Below are 20,635 nucleotides of genomic sequence, written 5' to 3'. Positions count from 1 at the left end.
CGCGCGCGCCGGGGGCTGGTTGAGGCCATGAAACAAAAGAATCCCTGAGAGGGGAGCCGCGGCCGAACCTCCTTCAGCCCGCCCCGCTGCCGTCCCCACCCACCCACCTAGTTACCTGCCTCTGCCTCCTTCCCTTGCCCCTCCACCCCGCCCTCTCCGCTCTCCGGGCGGCCCTGGCGCTGCTCGGCCCGGGTCGCTCGGCCCCGCCGCCTCCCCTGAGGAAAAGTGTTTGCGCGCTGAGCAGGGCCGGGGCCCTGTCCGCCATGGGGCTCGCCGCCCGCCGCGCCTGACGCGGCCGCCGCCGCCGCCGCCGCCATTGACAGCGCGCCGCCGCGATGCCGAGCGGCAGCTCCGCGGCCCTGGCCCTGGCGGCGGCCCCGGCCCCGCTGCCGCAGCCGCCCCCGCCGCCGCCGCCGCTGCCTCCGCCGCCGCCGCCCCCCGCGGGCGGCCCGGAGCTCGAGGGGGACGGGCTCCTGCTGAGGGAACGCCTGGCCGCGCTGGGCCTCGACGACCCCAGCCCGGCGGAACCCGGCGCCCCGGCGATCCGGGCCGCGGCGGCGCAGGGCCCGGCCCGGCGGGCGGCGGGGCCATCACCCGAGGAGCGGGCGCCGCCCGGCCGACCCGGGGTCTCGGAGGCGGCCGAGCTGGAGCTGGAGGAGGACGACGACGACGAGGAGGAGGAGGGGGAGGACGCGGAGCTGGACGGAGACCTGCTGGAGGAGGAGGAGCTGGAGGAGGCAGAGGAGGAGGGCCGGCCGTCCCTGCTGCTGCTGTCGCCGCCCGCGGCCGCCGCCTCTCAGACCCAGCCGATCCCGGGCGGGTCCCTGGGGTCAGTGCTGCTGCCCGCTGCCGGCTTCGATGCCCGGGAGGCGGCCGCGGCGGCGGCGGCGGCGGGGGTGCTCTACGGAGGGGACGATGCCCAGGGCATGATGGCGGCGATGCTGTCCCACGCCTACGGCCCCGGCGGCTGCGGGGCGGCGGCGGCGGCGGCGGCCGCCCTGAACGGGGAGCAGGCGGCCCTGCTCCGGAGGAAGAGCGTTAACACCACCGAGTGCGTCCCGGTGCCCAGCTCCGAGCATGTCGCCGAGATTGTCGGTCGCCAGGGTGAGTGCGAGTGGGGGGTTGGCGGGGGGGTGTCCAGCCGGGCTGGGCCCCGGGCGTGGGTGGGGAGACGAAAGAAAGGAGCTTGGGGCTGCAAAGGCGAACCTGGTGAGGCCCCTAGGTCCACCGGGAAGGGTTGTGGGAGAAACCCGAGGGGCTGCCAGACGAGAAGATGGGTCACCTTGCGAACCCCCCGCCCCCAACGGTGTCCCTCTCCTCCTGCACGATACAAGGCGATAAGTTTCTCGAGCCACCCAGCCCGGCGGTGTCCCCTTGACTCGGGCTGTATTCCTGGAACACCCCGGCTTGGCGTGGCACCAGAAACAACCTGAGGTGGTAAAAGGTCGGGTCGGTTGTGGATTCGGTGTCGTGCACGAAAAGCTTCGAGATCGCAAGTTTGCGCAGCCGACTACTGTCTTTGTAAAAAGCTCTCAGCCTGCCTTACGACTGCTTTCTGGGAAGAAGAAATTGACGGAAATGGAGGCTTGGAGGGGGGACGAAGCTCATTCGCGAGGAAAGAGGGGATGTTCAAGTGGTCGTTCTTACCGCCACCCCCCCTCCACCTCTTCGCTGTTCAGAAACTTAGCTTCTTAGCTAACTCTGTTGATCGATCTTAACGGTATTCCGATACATTTTAACTCGAAAAGACCGAGTGGCTACCTTTTAGAACGCTTTAGGGTAACACGATGAAGTAAAATTGGACAGTAAAGTAATTGAGTTAAGGAACTTTCTACGTTTATACAGTTTTTAGTAGATTCTCCTCACTTGCCAGCACACCAGTACTGCAGACAGACTCCTCCCACATTGTTCAGACAAAGGACCTATGTCTCAGATTCCAGGAGTAGATTTGTGAAGGTGGGGGAAGGGGATGCCCAGAGTACCTCTCTATCCGACATTTTTAGGGAAGGTCCTATGCTCTTTAGTGTAGCTTCTCCCCCCCCCCCCCCAACTTATTAAAGGAGTGAATATTCTCTGCAGCTGACTTATTACAATATGATTGAACCTGGTTGATGCATGTCTCTCTACTGTTAGGTTGAGAGCATTGTTGGGGTCAAATAAAAAGAAATGATGGCGCTGCTGCTTAAATGATCTCATCTTTCCCAAGTGGTCTAAAGTACACATAAATAAGGTCTGTCGAAATGGTGGTTTCAAATATCAGAGTTGGCTCATTTCTTAACTCTAGGATTTTAATATGAAAAATCCATCCATCTGAAATCTGGATGGAGGAGCCTATTTCAGACTGCCTGGTACTTAAAGACAGTGTTCAAAGCTGCTGCCATTCCCTTAAGAGTTTATTCCCATAGTTTGGTGAATAAATTTTGCCTGCCTTTTTTGTTTGGTTGGTTTGCTTTTGTTTTGTTTTTCCAGTACTGAAGATGCTAGTCAGGAGAGAACTGTTTCACCTCACATAGGATAAAATTATAACATCTCCAATTATAGATCCAGAATGAGTTGGTTATTCCATTAACAGCATCCGGGAATTGCTGTATATCAAGCTTACATTCTGCCAGGCATTTGAGTCTATGGCAGTTGGGAATGTGAGGTTTGTTCCAACTAACTTGCTGCCCTTAAGAAGCCAACAGTCTAATATAAACAACGGAGTGGCTCTAATCTGTAATTAATGTCATTAACTATAGTGTGTGACAAAGTCGTACATGTATCAGCTGTGGGGGGCCTTGGAGAATGGATAGGACTTTAACAAATGGAAGGTGGAAGAAAGACTGAGGGACACGGTGAGGAGAGGTGGAGAAATAATCTCTAGGTACGGTTGAAAAGTAGTGAGAGGGACTGTTTGTTTTGATACTTTGAGTCTGATACTTAGCAGAGTGGGGAAAAGGCGATGGCAAGGTGTGTTCAGGCGCTTCTAGGCTGGTATTTCCTCAGCACAAGTTGCTTCAGTTTGCTTATGGTGACAGTTCAGGATAACAAAGGAAAAGAACGCTTAGAGGCCAGTTTTACTAAAGGACGAGATACTGATCGCTTTTGTTTAATTTAATATGAATTTTTGTCTTCTGTATTATACCCTATAAAGCATGGTAAAATGGCCCTTCATTAGGCAGACTGTTACCTTTTTACCACTCTATTATTTAAAAGTAAACAGAATTCCAGGTTTTTATCTTGCAGCAAATTATAGCAATGAAATAAAGTTTTTAGTTTTTCCTCTTAGGGCAGAGCTTATTAGTTAATAAGGAAACGTGAATCTATTTATGTCTTAGGACATAGAGACAAGTTGCTGACTGTTTCTTTTGCACTTAATATTTTCCCAGAGTTGACAGTACTGTTAAAAGTATGTCATCATTCTCAAGATTATCTTATCTTAAGAGCAAAAAGTTTTACCCTTTTCCTGTTCCGACCCATTCAACTAGTGGATCATTGACCCCTTTGCCACCCCACCCTCAGCAGCACCACTATAAAACCTGTAAAGTTACTTTCCCACTCGCACAGAGAACCAGGCAACTTCTAATGTTTGCATCCTTTTACAGTGTGATAATGTCCCCTTTTCCTAAGCCAATAAACAGGGCATATCATTTAATTTACTTCTTGCTTTGGAACAAAATTTTCTTCCTTAAGAATTATCCCTTCCTGCCGTTTTTATTCATTACCTGAACTCATAATTTTCTGTTTGACACCTCTTAGTTGGTTTTGGAGATAATTATGTCACAGATGGAGACTTCTGTGACTTCAGCTCTGAAGCAGAGTAGGACAAATGGAATTCTGAGTCATATAGACCACCAGCTCATGTCGACGGCCTCCAGTTCCAGTGTCTTTCAGGAAAACAAGCGACTGCTTCTGATAGCCATGAAAGTTGGCAGTGTTGACCTCATATTTATACTCCCCAGCAGCATACGGTCATTTGCAAGTGTTAAATTGGTCCCCCTTTTTAAGTTTGCATCTCATTTTGAAACCAACAGTACTGGAAAATAAAACCAGGAACTAAAGAGGCTTGTTGATAATCAAAGAAGCTCTGGAATGTAGACATCAAAAGTAAACCTGACAACAGATTTAAGACCTAACTTTTAAAAAATGTAGGACCTGCGAGATAGAGCCACAGCGGTTAACAGGACATTTAATTTAAATCAGTGGACTTTGCTCCAATTTGTATAGTCATTGAGAAGCACTTAGACTGAAAAATGAATTAAAGTACAACCCTACTTAACAATGGTATAAATAAATATTGAATGTCATAAGTTCAGTTGTTTTAAAGACTTGTAAAGGTTTTATAGTACAGTTTAAGATCAATGTACATCTTAAACTATTTTCATGAGTGATTTCCTTGATGGTATATGTGTGTTCTCTAACCTAGTTGAGAAAAGCTATTTCTGGCTCTGCGTGTGTGTGTCTGTGTGCACGCGGGCGCACCTGTCCATGGTATTTTTCAGGCAAGAATACTGGATAGGTTGCCATTCCCTATACCAGAGGATCTTCCTGACCCAACGTGGGATGGAACCCACGTTTCCTTGCAGGCAGATTCTTTGTTGCTGAACCATTGCAGAAGCCTCTTTTTTTGTTATACACTCTGTCAAAAAATATTTAAGCTAATAATCTCAATATGTGAATATTTATGAATAATACATATGCTGATATACTATACATTTTTTAAACATGTAAACAGTTTAAAAGGATGAATTAAAGATGGAAATTGGAGTGTTTCGAATTTTTTTCCTGCACCCCAATGACTTTTCTTGTACCCTGTTTTGGCTATTACTGAGCTAGACCTTATAAATTTTTTTTCTTAATTGAGCTACTCTGTTTCCACTGATCCCCAGTGATTGTGTATATTGCCACTTTTTAAAACAGACAATATGACACATTGTTTTAGGTTGTCTTAAATACATCCTTGGGAAAATTTTCCCGTTTCCTACAGTGGAACAAGTTTTCAGGTTCTAAAAAGAGAAAGTTTGGTATTGTACATAAATTCCCTGTTTAAGAAGAAACATCTATTTCATGAGGAGAAATAGTTTCCGAATAATACTAAAGCACAGTGTCTTTTTCTTTTGAGGGGAGGGTTGTTGGCATTCACTCTTCCAGGTGCTATACTACCTGCCATTTAACTCTGGTAGGTGGTTATCCCCATTTTACAGACATAGAAACTGAGGGGCTAATAGATACCTTGCTCAGGTAGTGGAACTTGGGGTTAGACCAGTTGTTTGATAATGGGGATAAAGTTCTCAATTCTGCATTGCTGCCTCAGTAAGCATCTTGCTCAGGAAGAATATTTTGGGTCAATTTCAGTCCTAAATGTGATTTAGGATGCTGTGTTTCTAATATGCATAGCTTAAAATATCATCACTGTCCAAATTAATTTACTTAATAAAATGTTGGTGTCCAGAAGGCACACGCATCGTTCTAACATTCTATTTCTATTATGTCTAACTAGATATTCGCTATCATTTATAGTTCAGAAAGTTAATTTGTATGTATATACATGCTAAAAAATTAAACATTGTCATTTTTTTAGACTTTAAGATCCAAATTATAGTTTATATTAGCTCTGGAACCTTGTTTTGCAGATGGGTGGGGAATCCACTGCCTTTTCTTCCTGCCTTATTCAGCTAATGAACTATTTTGATTCACTAAGGAGGAAATGGAAAATAAAGTGGTAATTCAAGGGTGTGTTTTCTGCCCCCTGGTAGAAATGCCAGTGACCTAAAACTGATGCAGGGAGTCAAGTATTTGAGACCTATAGAGATTTCCTCAAGGAATATTTCCAGCAATGTCTGTGGGTTGGGATTCTAGATAGTTCTTACATCTTACATTTTCAAAGAAAGGTGGAATTTAGTTATAAGATAGTGCTTAATAGTTTGTGGGTCTGGTTTTGAATTAATTTAATATTTGCACAGATGGAAGAATTTGTTGCTTGTGTCTTAAACTGAAGACAAATTATTTTAGAATATATGTTTTACTATAAAAATATGTGTTGAAAGCTGTCCCAAATTGCCCTTAGCAGTCCTTACTCAGCTGTGATATGTTGGAAAGAGATAGCAATCAGAAGTTAAACTTCCTAAATTCTGATTACTCTGCCAGTAAGTCACTTTGTGGCCTTGGATAAATCACTCCCTAGGATTCAGATTCCTCTTCTTCAGCTGGGTATAGGCATATCTACAGTACCTCTAGGGACTGTGAATTGTACACAAATAAATTGACATATATGAAACTAAATGATAAGCGCATATTACTGTTGTTAAGTTAAATCTGAAATTAATTGTTCGTCTCGTTCACCTTTTCTCTGCTTTAGCAGACAGTTTAACACATTACTGTATCCTTCTAATATGACAGAACTGAAAGGAACTGATATCTAAATGCCTGTTAGACACATGGCACTTCTATCCAGATAGGCATAAATGATGCTGTAATAACAAAGAACCCCAACATCTCAGTATTAAAATGACCAGTGATTTATTTCTTTTTCACAGGGGCTCTGCTCATTTTGGTCATTCAGGGTCTTAGACCAGCAAAGCAGCCACCATTTCAAGTGTGGCTGGTCTTCCTCTCTTTGCCTGAAGGATGAGATGGTGGCGTAGCACACATCGGTCTTTAAATGTTCGACCTGAAGTAGCGTGGTGATCACATCCACTCATGTTTCATTAATCAGAACAAGTTATCTGGCCACTCCTAACTTCAAGTGGGTGAGAAATTGCATTACAATCATGTGCCCACAGGAGAGAGCCAGAATGTTCATGAACAGCCATGATGACTATCACAGTATTAAGTCTATGGGATTGTGGTTGAATTTTTTTAGTGTAATTTATGCCTTAATAGCATTTGTAATTTCAACTCAAAAAGAGAGAGATAAAAATGTTCATAAGATACTAAATAGGAAAGTGTGTTTGCAATTTAAAACTCCTTGAGGAACTTCCCTGGCAGTCCACTGGTTAAGACTCTGGGCTTCCACTACAGAGGGCTCATCTGATCCCACAACCCACATGCTGTGGTCAAAAGGAAAAAAAAAAAAAAAAGAACACAAACTCCTTTAGGAAACTCCAAAGAGATTATGAATAATCTATTTTAAAACCTCATTGATCTTCAGGTGATTCTAAAATGATATGTTTATCAAACTGCATCTTAATCCTTCCCAAATGGCTTGTATACCATGATGCCTGTTTAGTCTTTAATTCTTCTCCCCATACTACCATTAGGTGCCCTATAGACATTTATAGTGATTACACATGATATTTAAGCTTTTTAAATTATTTTCTAACATTAGTAATACCAAGCCAAACTATACTAAATTGAATATGTACAGCGCAGTGTTATTTTGAATCCTTTTGAGTCTTTATTTCAGTGACTGATTCTAAGAATTCTAAGTTGCACTACATAGTTGTACCGCCTCTTTCATGCCAGGGTTCAGGATTTAAGAACAATTCATGTGGGCATGGCTTGTTGCCTTTGTCCAACAAGCAGAGACTGCAGTTCATTGTATGCCTGGTTTGACCATAGGTAAAGTGGTATCATGCAATAAAATAAGACTAGGCCTTAAAATAATAAAGAAAATTATTTAACGAACTGCAGATATAGTTGAAGATAAGCATAAAGCTTCATCTTAAACACAGTTAGAGAAGAGTGGAGAGGGACTAGTTGCAAACTTCTAGAAGGTTACCAGTGTAAAATGTTTGCCCTTTGGGCTGACCTCCTTTCTATACCGCTGTCCCCTCGCCTTTGGCTTATCTTCTACCTTTCTACCAGTACCTGCAGCAAGGACATTGAACTTGGAGTTAAACTTGTTTAGAGACATGGTTTTACCATTTGTTGCGTGTGACCATGGACAAATCACTCAAGCTCACTGAGTCTCAGTTTCCTCTTGGGGGAAAAACTTGTTCCATCCTATAGTCTGAAAGAGAATCATTTACACATGAATCTGATTCCATTATATAGTTCCCAAACAGAAGTAATTCTGAGTTTCTAGTAACATCCTCTAATGGACATGAACATAATTTTTAAATCCCCAGTTAGGAAAATTGTTCGATCTCTCATCTCTAATTGACACCCACTTCTAGGCGTCACAGGTTTAGTGAAAGGCCAAGTGGAGCCCTTTTTTGTTGCCTATGTGGATCCTCTTGTCTAAATTAAGTGAAAAAGGAGGGGGGGGGGATTTTAAATTTAGTTTAACCTCTGTTTTTAAAAATACCTCATATATTTTAGGAATTCTCCACTTATAAGAATCAACTGGGAAAAGAAGGCGGGTTGAGAAAGTGGCGGCTTTAGGGAATTGGGGCATTTCAGAGTCGTTAGTTTGTAACTTTGGGCAATTCTTGGCTTCAGTTTTCTCCACAAATAAAGTGAGATTGGACTAGATTATCTCTTGTAACCCTTATATTATCTTTGCCCAAGAAGAGTTCCTAAAATCATGAAAACCAGATTTAAAATTACCAATTAGATTGACTTCAACATATCTCCTCCCAGTTTTGTAAAATTAATATCTTAAACATATTTCTCATAATCTAAATATAAGTTTTATCTTTAGGATTTAAGGATTTAATGTTTTTAACTTCCTAGAGAAAATCGACTCATTTGAGTTTTTCTTTAAAAATAATAACATTTAAATGTGTCAAGTAGTATGTCATCTCATTTGATCCATTCTTATTGCAACCACACAGATAAGGAAACAGGTCTGTGGAGACGTAAGTAACTTACCCAGGGTCTCAAGGTAACAGAATTAGAGACTTCAGTGCTCTCAACTCTGTAAGTGGTAAACAAGCAGACAAAGCAGCGAGGATATAAGGACTTGAACACCGCCACAAGCCAGTGGTATAAGAAGAGAAAATGATAGATCAGTATCTGTACATGAACACGTATAGACAACAAATTCTTTTGATGCTTGAAGTTGGATACAGGTCAGTGAGGGCAGAACTGAATCTCAGTCATCTTAATCTCGGTTAAATTACCTGAAATGTAGCAGATACTTGCTGTTTATTTTTTTGAACTGAACTGTTGGACTAGAGACTTGCCATTTTAGTATTTATCACTATAGTTTTCATATTGTGAGGTTTTCTTTCCTCTTGCCTTTATCTCCAACCCTTTACCTGAGGAGTCAGTCAACCAAAAGTTGTTTGGATCTGTTTGTTCTAGATGCTACTTGATTTAGGGTATTATATGTCTGTATGAATACTGGTAGTAAGCAAAACTAAAAAGTCACATAAAACTGTTTGAAGTGTTGATGAAGTGATATCTAATGTGAAACCGTATTCTTAACAAGACTTCAGCAATTTTTGACTGGAGCTGCAAGAAGGACCCTTGAGCAGGGAAAGGAAAGCTATTTCTGTATTGTACATTTAAGAATCTATTACGTTGTTAATCTAAACAGTTTATTTAAATGTTAAGTTGTGTGTGTAAGAAACACTCTCTTACTGGGTTTATCTGATATTCACCAGTCTTTGAAGCTAATAATACTGAAAAATTCAGTCCTTATAAAATTGTAGGAGCTTTTGAATAGCCTGTCAAGATTATTCCAAGAGGAAAGGGTCTTACTTATATGTACAATCATTAAAGAATGTGATCCCCCCTCATTAATTCTAATATATCATGAAATATACATATAAAATAATGTGTTTCTCTAATGCTTTTAGAGAAAAATAGTATGGAGTAGTGAGAGGAGTGTGGAGACAACTTGTGTTTGAGGTCGGGCTTTCCAGCTGGGAGATCTTTCCAACCTCTTTCAGTTTGTTTCCCATCCTCCCTAAAGCTATCAAGCTAGTCATCACTCTGTCACGATGATTAAATGAAAATACAGGAGAGGTTTGGAAACTGAAAAGCGCTCTACACGTTTATTATCTCAAAGGCAGGCCTGTTGGCTCCTTTTACTTATGAAATACTTGAACTGGTGGGGGTGGAGTGGGGAGAGGGGCTAGAGAGCCGAAAAAGCTCTCCTTTCCTGAGCACCTACTTGAATAACGGGCACTGAGATGAGTATTTTAATACGTTATTTCATGTAATCTTTGCAACAACCAAGTGAGAGAAGTAACTTTCATTACAGTTTCTGGGCTTTCCAGGTGACACTCAGGTGGTCTTCAGGGCAGGTGGTAAAGAAAACCCACCTGCCAGTGCAGGAGAGCATTTAAGAGACATAGATTAAATCCGTAGGCCAGAAAGATCCCCTGGAGGAGGGCAGGGCAGCCCACGCCAGTACTCTTGCTTGGGACATCTCATGGACAGAGGGCCTGGCCTGCTATGGTACATAGGATCGCCAAGAATCAGACGTGACTGAAGCAACTTAGCACACACCCAAGAAGGAGAGAGAGAGGTTTAGTGGCCTGTTAAGAGTTCACAAAGGTGGTTCGTGATGGTCTATTCAAAGTCTTGTGCTTCCAACTGTTACCTACTTTTCTTGAGGAAAGCAAGGCTAGATGTGTATACATGTGAGATTGTCCCACGTGCTTTATAGCTCTCAGAAATAAGTGATTTTGTATGTCCCAGGAGAAGAGGGACTTGGTCAAAAATAAAAGCACTGGAAAGGACGTAGAGGTTGAATCACCTAACATTAAAACCACAAGCAAACTGGTGGTAGATTAGAGCCCAGTCCAGCAGATAATCAGTGTTTTGATCCTTACATTTCCTTTAAACTAGACCTTGGAATAGTATTAGTAAGCTGTAGCTGTGATAGTAATAGTCATATCTATATTTGTATTACTCTTGAGTTCTTAGAGCCTTCAACACACAGTCTCATCTTTTCCAATGACTGTTTGTTACTCAGAAGGTACACGGTGAGGGGGCAGGGCTAGGAGGATTTTCCAGGTTATTTAGGGAAATATCTGAGTAGAGACAGGAGGAACCAGCCATGTTTAGGGGATGATGAAGTCTGGGAGAAGGTAGGTGATAGCCACTTAATTAGGAGAAGGATGGGGACAGGGAGCTGGGATGGGGAGGTAATTTTTAATATCAAGCCCAGCATTCTGATTTTCTTGAAGGTAAAAAGAACTACTTCACTCTCCCCTCCCTATTTTTATTAAAGCAGGTATGTTTGTGTATGTGTGTGTACATTGATTTCCCTTTTAAAATAAAACCTCTTGGGGAGAATTTCTGAAGAAAGATATACCTGAGGATGACCCATAGTGAAAATATACAGACCTTAGCTTTGGTGTGTTTATAAGGGTTTTAGCTTTCATAAATCACCTTATATTTGTAGCTAATTTATGAAATGAGTGGAAAATAAAGTGAATTTTATTTCTGGAAAACAAAACGCTCTGTCGAAAATCAGCAACACTTCACATAGCATTTGGGGTTCCTTTCTTCAAAAAACAAAACAAGTTCTTTGCACCTACCAGATAGAATTTAAACTCCCCTGCCTTTGTCAGACTAAATCATCCCCCGTCTGACTTGCTCCCCTAGCATTCTGCCCTCCAGTTGCTTAAAGCTCCCATAGCACTGAGCCGGGTGTGGTATCCAGGCTGCCATCTTGGGCTCTCGATTCCTGCCTTGGCACTTCCAGTTCTCTTGACTCTCCTTTCCACCTGACAGAACCACCTTCTTCACACCTAAGTTCGAATGCGTTTGAGGCCTTCTCTCGCCTTCCGTAAGCAGTAGAGCCCTGTCCTGGTCTGTGCTGCCACTGCTTTGTATGCCTGTTTTCATTACAGCAGTTACCTTGTCTCAGTATTGTTTTCATGACTGTTTCCTTTCTACTCTGTCAGCTCCTGGAGAGCAGAAATTATTGTAGTTTCTGTATATCACCTGGAATTAGCCACCTGCACCTTTATAGGGCACTTGATACTTGAATTGGTAAGTTGAAGCATCAGGCTGGTGGATGTTCTAGGCCGAAGGAGGAGTGGTTTAGCTAGGAACACTTAGTCACATCCCACAGGACAAGTGGAAATGAGGTTTACTTGTCCATTTCTTACCAAATCACTCATCTCTCAACATAAACACCCTGTCTTCATCATCACCCTGGCTTATATATTTCTTTTCGACCTATTTTGATTTTTATCAGTGGTTTATCCCTTCACCCTACTTCAGTGCCTGTGATCCCCAAACTTTTCTTGTACTTGTATCTCGCTACTGCTCTGGACAGTGGGTCACTATTCTTGGGTTAGGGTTTAAGATTTTTCTGAATTCAGTACTTTCCTTTGCTCAAAAGCCAGGGCCCTGGGAGAATGGAGAAATAATTGGAGGAACAGGAAATTGGTGTTGTGGTAGGCAGAATAAATCCCCTTTCCCTGAAGATGCCTACACCCTATATCCCCGGAAACTCTGTGTAGATGGAGAGTATGGATCTTGAGGTGAAAAGGTTATCTGAGATCAGCTGGGTGGGTCCAGTGTAATCACATGAGTCCTTCAGCACAACTTTCCCAGCTGGGTCAGAAACGAGATTGGGAGAGATTTGAAGTACAAGAAGGGTTTGGTCCCCATTGCTGACTCTGAAGATGGAGAGACAGGGCCACAAGCTGTGTTGGTGGCCTCCTGAGGCAGGGAATGGCCTTGAGCAGACAGACAGTGAGAACACAGGGAGCTCAGCCCTGTGATGATAAGCAACGCAATTCTACCAGTAAGCCAAGTGAGCAAGCTCTTCCCTGGAGCTTCCAGAGAGGAACGCAGTCCTGCAAACACCTTGATTTTAGCCCTGTTGAAACCCATGTCAGAAACCACATCAGAAGTGTAAAATAAAAAATTTGTGACGTTGAAAGCACTGTGTGAGGTAACTTGTTATTGGCAGCATTAGAAAACTAAAGCAGATAATAAAAGTAAAGAACAGAACAAGGTTTCTGGATTGAGGCCTCCATTGTCCTCCTAGCTCTCAGCTCCCAGGGGCCACCTACAGTTCCTTGCCATGAGGCCTCCACGGGCAGGTCAAGCGTAGGTTGCTTTCTTCCAAAAAAGCCAGAGAACATCTGACGACTTCTGCAGCCCACTGGAGAAAGCTCTTCCAAAGAACTTGTGATTAGGTCAGGCCCACCCCTGTGATCTGGATCATCTTCCTGTTTTACGGTGAATTGATTTGGACTGTAATTATATCGACATTGCAGACTGTAATTTTGTATCTGATTCTTCTAAGTATATCATTCCACATGTTTCATGGAATTAAAAAGCGGCCTTAAAGGTCTAGTCTAGTGCTTTTAAGCTTTTCTGTGACACTCCCCCTTCCCCATTAAAAGAACATTTTATTTTGCAGTCAATGACAACATATTTCATCAAAACATTTGGAGCCTATTAATGCAAACCATGGTTTGAGAAACACTGAAGACCATTTCAGTTCCTTTTCTTTAAACTCCTCTCCCAGCAACAAAGGCCCTCTCCCTTTTAACTGCTCAGGCAGCTGGTAGGAGACACTCTAGCCTGGGGAAGCCAGACCCAACCTTTTGCTATACCAGGAAGTGAGAAGACCAGAATTCTGGCTGCAGCTAAAGAGTTTTAAGGTGAATCACAGCCCTAGCCACAGTGATACAGAAAGGGGAAATGGGTTCCTTCAGGAGGGAGGTAAGTTAGAGACTTTATTGGGGGAATTTACTTCCAAATCAAAATAAAATGGTAACCATGAAAGTCATTAGTGCTGTCCTGGTTCTTAATCTCTACACAGTCTGGTATACAGCTTGCCATATATTTATTTGTAGCTATGAGAAAACAATTGTTAGTCCCTACCTCTTAGACTTAAAATGCTTTATTCAACTTTGAGGTTATGAAATCATTTACCCTGCTGTTCATAATTTTTTTTTTCTAAATCTCAGAACTAATCAAAAGTCTGATTGATGTGCTTATTTAATCTAGTAAAATCTGTCACTTCTTCATCTCTAATTTTTAAAATTTTCTAATTTAACAACATTTCTTAAAAAAAAAATGCATTTGTATGGTTAAAAAATTTTTAAGAATTTAAAAGTATCAGGGAAATTAAGTCACCTTCCTACCCTGTTTCCCTTAGTCTCCCAGTTTTGTGACTGCAAAGTATTCCCTTACATAGCTGTACCAACTTCCCACTAATACAAACAGGAATACAGAGGTTATTCGTGCCTGGGCAAGTATTCCTACAGACTTGATTCTGAGTGGGATTGCAGGGGCAGAAGGATGCAGGAAGTTGTGATTCTGATGGGTAGTGCATACTGCCCTCATGCAGTTTGTACTCTGCAGCTAAGTATGAGGGCTTTCCCCCCATTCTTACTGGCACTGTTTGTTTTTGATATTTGACAGTCTTAAAGGTAGGAAATGACACCTCAATTCGTGTTCAGAGCCATTTATGTTTCCTTTTCTATGAGCTATTTTACCTATTTTTTCTGTGGTTTTTGGTGTTTTGAGATAAAAGGGCAAGTATATGGGTACCTGTGTAAGAGAAATTAGCCATTTGTGATGTGAATTGTAAATAATCTTTTTTTTAGCTTGTTTGTGCTAAGTAGGCCTTTTGGGCAGGGTAGGCTATCTTACATCCCTATCTCAGAGGTAGTCCACATTCTGTCTTCTCTGGCTTCCTAGTGAGACTATCAAACACATTTTCATTAGTAACAACCATAGGCTCAGTAGTATCCGATTTAGGCGTGTGCGTATTTGTCGCTCAGTTGTGTCCAACTCTGCAACCCCATGGACTATAGCCTGCCAGGCTTCTCTGTCCATGGGGATTCTCCAGGCAAGAATACTGGAGTGGGTTGCCATGCCCTCCTCCAATATTATACCTACTGGGTATCAAACAAAGTATTCTACTAAGGTTCATCTGACAGTTGCTTATTGTCTCAGAAGCATTTTGAGAAGTTTCTTAATTTAGCTTTCTAATGTCCACTATAGTAAGGGTTGAGAAGGGCCAACCCTAGACCCTCAAGCTAACTCTCGGTTGGTCCTTAATAGAGTTTGCCAAGTATTTTTCTCTAGGATGACCACAACCCCCTTTGTTAGAAATGTGTGATTCTAGCAGACTGCCTCCTTGTTAGGTTATAGTGCAGAGAAGAATCTCATGTATCCAAATAATGATAGTAACTCTTCTGAGGGTGCAATAGGAAGAATTAGGCTTTCTCACCACCCCTTCAGACTTTCCTAGGAGTCTCTCCATCAGTCACACACTGGCCAATGGAAATGATTGTAGTTCTCGGCCTCAAGCAACACCACCTCTGCTGCATGAGAGAGTTTCCTAGATTCAGCCTGCGTGAATGATAAGTGGATGTGGAAGTTTTATGGTCTTCTAAGTCACTTTCTGTGGTGGAGCAGAGTAGGAATAGATTTTCCTATACTCAGAAGTCACACTGTCAATTTAATCTTGTAGTTCATTGTAGATATAATGCGGCACTCTGTAATAACTTGTGTTTTACAGTAGTATAACTTAGACTAACTGTAGTAACTTCTTGCTAGCCCCCAGCCCACCCTGTCCCTCTGCCCTTCTCAGCTCCTCCAGTTCCTCCACTAAGTGCATTTCTTGTAGTTTTGCTTTAAGCTGTACCACCCGACCCACCCCCACCCCCCTGGTCTTCTCAGATACAACCTTCAGATTAAAGTAAACCTGACTCAGGGAAAGGAGCGAAAGCTTCACGGAGAATAAGGCACCTAATAAATGAAAATCTGAAGGGCCATCAGGAATTAAGCAGAGCTGGTAGCAAAGGGGCTGATTGTGGAAGCAAGGAGCATGGATAGGCGATGAATATGGTGGAAGCACACCACAGAGGTTAAGGAGTGCAGAAGGGGAAAGGAGGGGTAGGGGATAAGGCGATAGAGAGGTAGGTCCAGGCACAGGGCCAGCTTCTGTGTGCCGCACTGTCTGGACTTTATCCTTATGGTAAGAGGGAGTCATTAAAGCCTTATGCAAAGAAGTGAGCCTTCGATCGGCGCTTTTCAGGAAGCATCATCTACCTAAAGTGGAGGTAGAGAGCTGATTGGAGTGAGGCGAGAATGGAGGAAAGGAGACCTATTTCAGGTGGGGTCGAGGGTACTAGTGCAGTCACACAAGTTAGGAATGATGTCCAGAAAGAATTAGCTTTTGTACATTATGGATTTGTTGAGGGCAGGAAAAAAAAGTTTTAAGAAAACCATCTGCTCAGGTTGTGGCGTGTGTTTTTCAGTAGCATCTAACTGCTTTATTTTGAGAAACTAGGAATAGCATGATACAGTCACGAGAAGAAATCTGTTCTGGCAAGCTTCCCATTAAGGTCTTTGAAAAGCGTAACCCCAGAGTCTTATGCCTTAGCGTATATCTGGCATCTTAAGTTACTGTTCAAAACCCTCCAATGTTACACAGTTGGCGCTGGTAATGGCTGATTACTCCAAAAAGTAATCTTTGGGTAGTTATACATATGTATCTCAGATATTTTATTTATTTAACTTAAATATACTTACGATTTAGAACCAAAGCCTTTTATTTGAGAATGGGACTGCGAGCCATTATAGTCCTTCAATAAAACCACATCCAATGACCATACTCCATACAATTTCCAATATGTTTCTTTTGAATTTAGCAAGAACTTCACAATGAACACAGAATTACTCTGGGTCAGTTTTTTTACCCCAAGATTTTACAGTTGTCTCACCCATAGTTCAACAGCATCTTTTTTTTTCTTTAAGTACTCATCATTATTGACATTTTTAAAAATAATCAATTTTGATACAAATTCCATGTCTTTATATATCACTGCTTTATGTAATTATTAATTTAGTTAATGCATGAGTTCAGTTAGCATAAACAGATGGGGATAAAGACAACTGATTCTTAGTTAAGCCTGAAATCCAACTGATGGAACAGAAATGAGATGATGTGCTAACTTTGAGCACTTTGCTATTGTCATCAATTGAGTTTTACAGAGGAGAGAATGATGTTGAAGTAAAATGACAAGACAGTTAAGTGGAAGTCAGTTGGAGAACTTTTATCATCAGTATAGTTCTGTGGAATTTGAGGTTCTAGGACCAGTAAAAAAGACTATAGACTATGAAGTCACACTAGGTTTAACTCTGGCTCTGCCTCTTACTTGCTGAGTGAACTCAGGCATGTTACACAATATTTCTGCGCTTTATTTTCCTTAGCAATAAAAGGAGTGTAACAGTCTTGTCCTTAGGGTTGTTATGTAGATTAAATAAGATGATAGGTATCGTCTCACATTGTACATTAATATTTTTATTTGCCACCAACACCCTGCAAGGTAGTAAACTATTAGTGTTCTGAAAGTCAAATCCACTCATAGTGTAGCTGGCCTATTTCATGCATCATTCGCTGTGACTAATAACAAGAGGAGGAAAACTATAAGCCTGTCCTCTGAGTTAAAGGCCTTCAGTGGAGGCGTCTCCTCTTTGCTGAGAATGAGAGGTCACAGGAAAGTACCCTCAGGACCCAGGAGTCATAGTGGAACTAGGAAAGCTTTATCAGCATTTAGTGATAAGAAATACGCTCAGACTTAAAGAGGGACGGAAAAACTGCCCCAAACCAGACTGTTATCCTGAAAGGAGCTTTCTGTAATTTGTCTTTATCAATATTGTTGAAGTAGATGTTGATACTTAAAAAATATTTTCTTTCTAACAGGTTGTAAAATTAAAGCGCTGAGAGCCAAGACGAACACGTATATCAAAACACCGGTTCGTGGTGAAGAGCCCATTTTTGTTGTCACTGGACGGAAAGAAGATGTTGCCATGGCCAAACGAGAAATCCTGTCAGCTGCAGAGCACTTCTCCATGATTCGTGCATCTCGAAACAAAAATGGCCCTGCCCTGGGCGGGCTGTCCTGCAGCCCTAATCTGCCGGGTCAGACCACCGTTCAAGTCCGAGTGCCCTATCGCGTCGTAGGGCTGGTGGTCGGACCCAAAGGAGCAACCATCAAAAGAATCCAGCAGCAGACCCACACGTACATAGTGACTCCGAGCAGGGACAAGGAGCCCGTCTTTGAAGTGACAGGGATGCCCGAGAATGTTGACCGAGCCCGAGAAGAGATTGAGATGCATATTGCCATGCGCACGGGAAACTACATTGAGCTCAACGAAGAGAATGACTTCCATTACAACGGTACTGATGTCAGCTTTGAAGGTGGCACTCTGGGCTCTGCATGGCTCTCCTCCAATCCCGTTCCTCCTAGCCGGGCCAGAATGATCTCCAATTATCGAAATGATAGTTCCAGTTCCCTGGGAAGCGGTTCCACAGATTCCTACTTTGGAAGCAATAGGCTGGCTGACTTTAGTCCAACAAGCCCATTTAGCACAGGAAACTTTTGGTTTGGAGATACACTACCTTCTGTAGGCTCAGAAGACCTTGCGGTTGATTCTCCTGCCTTTGACTCTCTACCAACATCCGCTCAAACTATCTGGACTCCGTTTGAACCAGTTAACCCACTCTCTGGCTTTGGGAGTGATCCTCCTGGTAACATGAAGACTCAGCGTAGAGGAAGTCAGCCATCTACTCCTCGTCTGTCTCCTACCTTTCCTGAGAGCATTGAACACCCACTTGCTCGGAGGGTTAGGAGCGACCCACCTAGTACAGGCAACCATGCTGGCCTTCCAATATACATCCCTGCTTTTTCTAATGGTACCAATAGTTACTCCTCTTCCAACGGTGGTTCCACCTCTAGCTCACCTCCAGAATCAAGACGAAAGCACGACTGTGTGATTTGCTTTGAGAATGAAGTTATTGCTGCCCTAGTTCCATGTGGCCACAACCTCTTCTGCATGGAATGTGCCAACAAGATCTGTGAAAAGAGAACGCCATCATGTCCAGTTTGCCAGACAGCTGTTACTCAGGCAATCCAAATTCACTCTTAACTATATATATATACATAAATACTATATCTCTATATGGACTCGTAAAGGCATGGGTATAATGGTACCCCCAGTAAACTTCCTAATGAATTCTTATGACTGTTATCAGGCTTTATTGGGATTAGGCTAAAGTTGTTAGTAAACTTATAAAAGGCTGCTATGGTAACACTAAACCTAAGTGGTCTCTTGTCTTAGTTTGGTTTGAATTATTAATCTTATCCTGTAGACCCAGAGACATAGCTTGTGTAAGAATTGCTAAAGCTGACGTTCAACTCGGCTGAGTGAAGATAATCATAGGTTGTGTGAACCTATGAGAAAAGTGTATACGTCTAAGATTTCCAAATGATGGGTCCCAAAGCCTAACCACATTAAGAGTTTATGGAGGGTACGCGGCATTACAGATGACTCAGACACTTCCAGGGCTGCCTTCTTTACACTGCCAGTTTTGACAAAACAGGTCCGTTTGTTTTTTATTTTACAACAACTTATGCCTAATTCTGCAGGATTGCAAGTAACTTTTTAATGCATTGTGGTTACTTATTGGTAATAATAGGGCTGATGGCAGTTTACTCGATCACTGGTTATAATTTGGGACAAAAACTGCTACATTGACCTTCATCTCGCCCAGAGTGCTCCCGGCTGGTCTGATCAGTGGAGCAGGAATGCAGTTGTATCGATCGTGAATTCCTACCCATTGCCTCCCTCGGTGAATGTGGAAATGGCCACCTGGGTTTTTCCATTCCAGGAAAGGCTTTGGGGTGCACCTGCATTGGCTAATAATTGAGGATACGAACATTCCATTCATTAGTCTGATCAAGCTATTGATTAATTTTTAGACTATAGATCAAAATGTGAAACATTTTATGTTCAGTCCATATTTGTCTTGCACATTATAAATGTATTTTTATTTTTTAGTAATTTAGGGGAGGGGGAGGGAGAGCGGGGTAACAATGCCCTTAGCATATTTACAGAAGCAGCTGTGACGACCTCCAATCAGTTTACTTCATTTCAAAACTTGTTTCCAATCACAAGGAAAGATTTCTTTAAGATACACTTTTTACATTTCACCTGTGGATGTCTGTGACTTTTCATCCTCAGTATGTTCCCAAATCTGCTGGCATTGAATGGATAAAACATTATACTGGTGGGTTTTTCTACTAATTATTTTTTGAAGCGTTATTTTCCCAACAAAAAAGAGCTTTTTTTCTCAGTATAACAAAAATTGAAATCCTATGTGTATTGAATAGTAAATAGACAAATTTTATTTTTTATTTCCACTTGAAGAGTTACATTTCGTATAAAAGTTTACAAATAACGGTTTTTATTTTGATTTTTTCAGTATAAAAAATTGCCTTGATGGCATATTATGATGTAATGCTAATTGCTTGTAGAATAGTTAAATGTCAGTATTGAAACCTAATCTTTAGCTGCCGTCTTGTAGATACAAACGAATGTTCACCAAGCATGTATTTTGTATTTTGTTGCATTGTACACTGCAACTAATAAGCCAAGGAATCGACATATATTAGGTGCGTGTACTGTTTCTAAAAACCACAAACTAAGAATGATAAATTATCAATATAGTTTAGTATTTGCTAATTTTACTACACTCTTTTGTTATGTATATGTAGGGAAGTCATAGGGATTATAAATTCAATTTGAGTAAAGTTTAAAACCATATATTTTATGATAAAGGGCCTTTAACTTAAGATGGCCAAAGCACTGATATTATATATTTGCTGTAAAGAGAATTATAAGAGTTTTATTTTTCTGATATTAAAAGTTACTTAATAAAGACTTGTTTCCATTAACTTGAATGTATTCTCCTTGGTGTTTTTCATGTATTCATTAGTTTACGCTGGAAGACTGCTACTTGCCAGAATTGAAAACGTCCTTTAACAAGAGT

General features: G+C 42.2%; 1 protein-coding gene across 1 annotated transcript; it reads left to right on the top strand.

Moving 5' to 3' along the window:
• The first annotated feature begins 335 nt into the window (after positions 1-335).
• MEX3C (mex-3 RNA binding family member C) lies at positions 336-20,414 on the top strand. Its single transcript, XM_068993843.1, has 2 exons — positions 336-1,104; positions 17,507-20,414. The coding sequence occupies exons 1-2, from the start codon at positions 336-338 to the stop codon at positions 18,730-18,732; spliced, it is 1,995 nt and encodes a 664-aa protein (XP_068849944.1). The 3' UTR covers positions 18,733-20,414.
• Positions 20,415-20,635: the final 221 nt, after the last annotated feature.

The sequence above is a fragment of the Capricornis sumatraensis genome, chromosome 21 (genome assembly GCF_032405125.1).
Source record: "Capricornis sumatraensis isolate serow.1 chromosome 21, serow.2, whole genome shotgun sequence".
Classification (NCBI taxonomy): Eukaryota; Metazoa; Chordata; class Mammalia; order Artiodactyla; family Bovidae; genus Capricornis; species Capricornis sumatraensis.
Note: the sequence above shows the minus strand (reverse complement) of the source record. Positions and strands in the feature narration are given on the sequence as shown.

Coding starts and splice junctions, on each gene's coding strand:
- MEX3C (XM_068993843.1), top strand. CDS start 336: ATGCCGAGCGGCAGCTCCGCGGCCCTGGCCCTGGCGGCGGCCCCGGCC. Junction 1,105..17,506: donor CGAGATTGTCGGTCGCCAGG/GTGAGTGCGAGT, acceptor TCTTTCTAACAG/GTTGTAAAATTAAAGCGCTG.